The 6,243-nt window shown below is 49.5% G+C and overlaps 1 protein-coding gene across 3 annotated transcripts in view; it reads left to right on the top strand.

Annotated features, from left to right (window-relative positions):
* Positions 1–565: 565 nt before the first annotated feature.
* The window catches only part of SPP2 (secreted phosphoprotein 2), an 11,078-nt gene continuing 5,400 nt past the window's right edge, over positions 566–6,243 (top strand). For 2 of the 3 annotated variants that reach the window (XM_008640712.2, XM_017743431.1), the window contains exons 1-6: positions 567–725; positions 822–946; positions 1,952–2,074; positions 3,192–3,302; positions 4,964–5,018; positions 5,528–5,638. In XM_008640712.2, coding sequence (XP_008638934.1) covers positions 677–725; positions 822–946; positions 1,952–2,074; positions 3,192–3,302; positions 4,964–5,018; positions 5,528–5,628 — 564 coding nt within the window. In that variant the 5' untranslated portion in view covers positions 567–676 and the 3' untranslated portion in view covers positions 5,629–5,638. Of the gene's footprint in view, positions 726–821; positions 947–1,951; positions 2,075–3,191; positions 3,303–4,963; positions 5,019–5,527; positions 5,639–6,243 lie in introns of all 3 variants that reach the window. The other variant, XM_017743432.1, reaches the window with a different exon arrangement.

Below are 6,243 nucleotides of genomic sequence, written 5' to 3'. Positions count from 1 at the left end.
AGAACGGACATGGTTACACCCATCTCTGCCTTGTGAACAGGCAGCAACAGGTGAGCTTGCTTAAAGGCAGCAGTTTCCAACATCGTTTTCCAAAAATCCCATTAACTTCTGGGCTGAAACTGGGGGTCCTGGTGATCTGCCATGTGTCTCGGGTCTAGGAGGCTTCTCGTGGGTGCTTTGGTCTGCAGGGTAACGGTGGCAGTTCCACGTGGGTGAATTCCCCTCTGGTGCTGGGGAATCCTCAGGGAATGCCAGCTTCTAAGTGCTTCCAGTTGCTGCCAAGACGTGAAGGTCCTGGGTCCAGTGCTAAGGGAAGAGTTGACTCACCCCATGGAAAACAAATGGCTAAAAGTGAACAAAATAACTAGGTTCTGCCTTTGGCTATGGAGATATCAGGAATCCAGTGCTCCCTGAACTCTCCAGTGGGGAATTCAGTCCTGGGAAAAAGGCACTGCAGCCCATCGCTTATCAGAGAGCTACTGCTAGATGGAGAAAAGCGGACAACAAATATTTACCCTGGGATCAATTCTGTTTAAAGTGCAATGTTTGGAGCAGAGCTTGGACGTGGGGAGGTCAGGCGTAGGATCAAGGCTGCATTTATATAAAGACAGAGGGATATGCTCTGGGAATCCTTGCTTGGAAAGGGAAAAGACTGGAGGATTTTGAAAGACACGCTATGAAGATCTTAATTTTTGTCCTCACACTGAGCATTTTCTCCTGTTCAGGTGAGTTGGAGCCACGTCCTCCTTCTTAGGGTGGTTTTGGGGGTGAAAAGTACGAGCCTATGATGAACTTGTGATGGAACTGTGCCTCCCTCTCAGGGTTTCCAGCATATGACTATGAACTCCCAGTCACAGAAGAGGCTCTCAATGCTTCCATTGCACGGATCAATTCCCAGTTGTGGAGCAGAAACCTGTACGGTGTTGTCAGGAGCAGAGTCATGGGAGTAAGTGCACAGACAACGGAGATCCTTTACCTGAAATGTGCTTTGCTGGGATGGAAAACTCTTTTCCACCCAGTCCTGGGAACCCAGATGTAGTTGGAGTTTGCTGATGCTGCTTGGAAGAGGGTGGGTTTGAGCCATCATCTGAAGCTGTGGCTTTAGGAACCTAAATATCTTTTGTATGTAAGCTTCTAATTAAAATACTTTAGGAATTCAGATTTTTCAAGGCTAGAGTAGAAGTCCTCGAGGGTTGTCTCGCAGGATTTCTTTCAAAAGTGATGTTTTTGAATACCTCCAGCTAACTGCTTTGCTTTGGGCATCGAGCAACATGGTTCATCTGATGCTCTTTGCTGATTAAATGCCCCCACAGTTCAGGATTCTTTCTCTGATCTTTATGTCATCTATCTCTACGCACCAATTCTGGTTTAGATCTGCTAGAGTCTAAGTGCAAGCAGGAAACCCCTGTCTGTTTTAATTTGTGGTGCTAAGAATTGTCCTAGATGCCCCCCGAGTTAAGGAGTTAAAGCTTCTTAATCCAAAGTTATCATGTCCGTGCTCCTGAACACCCTCAGAACCTTTCTGTTTCTATAGGTGGCCTGTATCAAGTCTTCTGCAAGGATGAATGTCAAGATGACGTATGGATTTATATAGTTTGGATTAAAACCCCCAAATATTCGAAAGTAGTGGGAATTTGTTGCTTGTTGGGGTTTTTTTGGGGCATTGCTTTTTTTTCTTCTTTCTTGAGTCTCCCATCTCGAGCTAAAGCATTGACTAGACTACAAGAAAGAGAGAAGAATAATCAAAAAGCAACAAAACTGTCTAAAGCTTGGGGCAAAGCCCATCGAGGCAGCTTTTCTCACACACATCAATCTGCTCTAAACTGGGCACTGACCCCTAATGCCCTTGTGCCATCTTCTGCCTGACAAAGGAGCGAGATTGCCAGGGAGTGAGGGCAACAGAAGAGTGGCAAGGACTGATGATGTGTTGTGTTGACCCTCCTTTCACCAGGTGGACATGTGGGACAGCGATGCCTACAGGTTAGATCTGCAGTTCAGCATCCGTGAGACCGTCTGCACCAAAGCTTCGGGGAGAGACCCCTTCACCTGTGACTTCAAAACTGGGCCTTTCGTGGTAGGTGCCCCTGGTGGGAATGGGAACCCTCCCTGCCATGCAGGTTCTTCTCAGGACGGGTTGGAATGCTGCTGGTGCTGAAAAACGAGGAACGGCTGGCTGGCTGGCTTTCTGGAGCAACCTGCAGCATGGAGGGGGTGTTAGATGGGAAGGGTTCAGTGGTGGGAAACTCTTCTGCCTGGTCAGCGGGGAGGGCAGGGAGCTGGAAAGAGGATTTGTGTCTTGGAGCAGCGTGTAGTGAAGGCACGTGTGCTTTTGGGGCCAAATCCTAGAAGGAGTGGCTTGTTCCGTAGGATAAGAGGGTAGAAGAGCTGATGTTTCTCTTGCTTTTGCCTATCTGGGCGCCATATAAAGCGTTACCTTCCTGTGTAGGGCAGACCCCCCCTCTGTGCTGACAGTGCTGATCTCTTTCAGATTTTTAACTCCCAGCCTGAAATAAAAAAGCTCTTGACACAGCTCTTGCCCTGCTCTGAGTCTTAAATCACCAGCTTTGGTGGAAACACATTGTCTTTGAGTCTGGACTTCTCTGTGCAGAGGTACTTGGGCTGAATGACATCTCTTCTCTGGAGCTGAGCAGCTCACGTGTGCGTGTAGATGGCAGCACACAGAATTGTTGGTTGTTGCTTTGCTATTTATCTTTAAAAACACAAATGTTGGTGTTATCCCTTGTATCCTAAACTGACACCATCCCTCTCTTCTTCTCGGGGCAATACAGTAGTGGGAGGATGTGTTTTCCAAACCTGAGTGCAGGTTTTGCTGCAGTTTTTTGTCAAATTGCAGAGACAACACCTTTAAGGGTAGTTTAAACTTCCAGAGCTGGAGCTGCCGTTGGCATAGCCCTGCACAGTCCTTCTCTTTGTGCTTGGTGATGCCAGAGCTGTGAAAAGGATGTGGAGGTTTGCTCCTACCTTGAGCAGGCTCAGAGGTTTGTACAACAAACACGGAGTTGTGGAGCAGGAACCTGTGTGTAGTCGTGTATAATCTTTCTTGGGTTTCTTTCCCTCGGAATTTGTTTTTTAAATCCTTCTGCAGGTTCCCAGCCCCAATGAAACGCCCACGAGAGGGTTTGTATTGGGTGTTTGCTGTGTGAGATTGGCTCTGTTTTGTTCTGTTGCAGCCCACTGCTTCCTGCAGGAGTGTTGTGGAAGTCTCCGGGGAGCTGATTTCCAACATCACCGTGCGGTGCCATCGCAGCACATTCAGCTCTGAATCAATGAGCAGTGAGGAGGTAAGGAAGGGGAAAACCGATTTTTGCTGCCTGGGGGAGGGAAAATTCTGCCTACCCTCTTTTAAAGAGAAGTCAGGTGTCTCTGTGTGCTCCTGTTGCAGCTGGAGGTCTGGATCAGGAAAGTGGCTTCAGTTTGAAATCCAGCTGAGGGCTCTGACCTTGCCTGGGAGAGTGTGACTCTCTGTGGCAGTCTGGCACATCCATCAACTCCAACCCTTCCTTCACTGAGGATGTGCCTGGAGAACAGTGATTGGCACTTCTTGGACACACACAGAGATCCCTGTGGCTCTGGCTCTGTCACCAAACCCAGCTCTCAGCTGAGCGGGTCCTCACAGCGCAGCCCAAGGACATTTGGTCTGCTGAGATCTGTGCTCCCTTTCTGAGCTCTTTCTTGGTTTTTAGGGTGTTATCAATGCTGACCTAACCTGGAAAGTCCTGCTGGCTGTTTCCAAATCGTGCCAGTGTCTGCTTTATCCATGAACTGACTCTTGAACTTGTGTGTCTGCACTCGGAACACAGCTCTACAGTGGGTGTTGTGCTTGAGGGAGCAAAGTTTCATGAGCAAAGATACGGACAGCTTTTGTTTTTGGAAAATTCTGGGAACTAAATGAAGAAGTTGAATTGTAGAATCACTGAATGGTTTGGGTTGGAAGGGTCCGTAAAGCCTATCTTGTTCCACCCCTTGCCATGGGCAGGGACACTTTCCACTACCCCAGGTTGCTCCAACCTGGCTCTGGACACTTCCAGGGATCCAGGGGCAGCCCCAGCTGCTCTGGGCACCCTGTGCCAGGGCCTGCCCACCCTCACAGGGATGAATTCCTTCCCAAGATCCCACCTAACCCTGCTCTCCTTCAGCTTAAGGCCATTCTTCTTGTCCAGTCACTACAAGCCCTTGTGAAAAGTCCCTCTCCAGCCGCCTTGTAAGCAAATAGGATTCTTTGTTACTTTCCGTTGCCTTGAATTGCCAAATTAGCTCTTCATTTATACTTTCTTTTATTTTTTTCTCCTCAAAATCTCCATTCAGAGCTAGCTAGTGAGTGCACCCCAGGAAGCAGAGCATGTGTGAAGCACTGGGATGTGTAACACAGTCTGGGATGCTCCGTCAGTCCTCTGTGGGTTGACATAACTGTTGTTTAACAGGGCACTCAGCACCAACACTTGCTTTTACAAGCAGACATCTTCCCCCAAGCCTTCCTTAACCATCACTTAAAATTCAGCGCTGCTGCCAATATTCCTGGTGGGGAATATATTTCCTGCAATGTTAATAAGGACTAAATGCCAAAGGGAATTACTGCACTTGGAAAGGGAAGTGTTGCCCTCTGCAGAGGGCTGCAGCAAGTGCACTGTTAGCTCTTGCTGTGGAGCTGTGACTCGGCTCAGGGCATCTCAGCTTGGCTGAGGTGGTGTTGGTGTATCTGTGGTGGTATTTGGATGGGAGAAGGAAGTGTGATTGACTGAGGCTGGCATCACAGAATATCCTGAGTCTGACGGGATCATGGAGTCCAAGCCCTGGACTGCAGGAGTATCAGCCAGAACCTTGTTTTCAGTGAAATTAAGAATGAGGTTTGGAATTACTTTAGTGATCACCTAGTGCCAGAGGAAATGGAGAGGTGGGACTTCTTGCCAGGTGAGGTTTTTAAAGAAATGTCTTTGATTTCCAGATGATTCATGTGCCGATAACGACCCCTAACAGGCGAGGCAGCGCTCGCAGGGAAGGTAAGCCAGTTCTGCCACCCTGGAATGCCCTGACCTGTGCTTTCCTTTTGGGACATCTCAAGGTCATCTGTCTGAAGGAGAAGACAATGTGAAAAATCAGCTGTTTGCTCCTTGCACTGGACAACTGGCTTTTCCCTTGCAGAGGGGTGTCCAGTTGAGGGTGCAGGGAGGGCACTGTCCTGCCAAGCCAGGCCGTGCTGAGGTTTATGCATTTTCTGGGTTGCCAGATTTGTGCTCTCATAACCCATACTTGTGTGCAGAACGCTGAATGTTTTCTATTCTGGAATCACAGAGTGGTTTGTGTTGGAAGGGATCTGAAAGATCATCTTGTTCCACCCCCCTGCTTGTGGGCAGGGACACCTGCCACTATCCCAGGTTGTTCCAGGCCCTGTCCACCTGGACCTGGACACTTCCAGGGATCCAGGGGCAGCCACAGCTTCTCTGGGCAGCAGTCAACACATGCTTGAAAGCACCTCGTGCTCACAGATGTCTCTGTGTTCTTTTTTTAGATGATGCCTTTGCTCCTGAAGCCTTCCCTTCAAGGGGAAGAGGCAGCAGCCCTGGAGACTGGAACAAACCCACCTACTTGGGCACTGACAAGATGGAATAACCTGGTTTGGGTGAGTATGGGTTAGGGTTAGGGTTGAGAGAATCAGAGCCTACAGCTCCAGGAACATGGGGCCTGGAAAAGGCCGTCCCAGCAGGGCCTACGTCTTTGCTGCTCCTCCATCTTCCTGATCTGGACCACCCATAGTGATGGGGTTGGGTTAGGGTAGGCTTAGGGTTGGGCTTAGGGTTAGAGTTAGCTTTTATACACCCTGGGCCTGCAGGTTTTGTGGCAGGGTGCGGAAGTGACTGCTCAGGATGAAGAACTTCAAGCTGCTTCACTCCTCGGAAGACATCCCAGCCGCAGAGCTCGTGGCTGTCACTGACTTTTGAGTTGTCCATGCCATATCCTCCGGTGTACACCAGTGTCCTGGGGTACAGGTAGTGTGAAAAGTGTGCAGGAAAACCCATCTGTAAACTCAGAGTTTGAGTTTGGTGTAGGGTTCTAGCCTTTTGGCCTCAATTTTCCTCATAACAAGAGGGACACTGAGAGGCTGGAGCATGGCCAGGGCAGGGAACGGAGCTGGGGAGGGGCTGGAGCCCCAGGAGCGGCTGAGGGAGCTGGAAAGGGGCTCAGGCTGGAGCAAAGGAGGCTCAGGGGGGACCTTGTGGCTCTGCA

The sequence above is a fragment of the Corvus brachyrhynchos genome, unplaced genomic scaffold, assembly GCF_000691975.1.
Source record: "Corvus brachyrhynchos isolate BGI_N302 unplaced genomic scaffold, ASM69197v1 scaffold79, whole genome shotgun sequence".
In the NCBI taxonomy this organism is placed as follows: domain Eukaryota; kingdom Metazoa; phylum Chordata; class Aves; order Passeriformes; family Corvidae; genus Corvus; species Corvus brachyrhynchos.
Note: the sequence above shows the minus strand (reverse complement) of the source record. Positions and strands in the feature narration are given on the sequence as shown.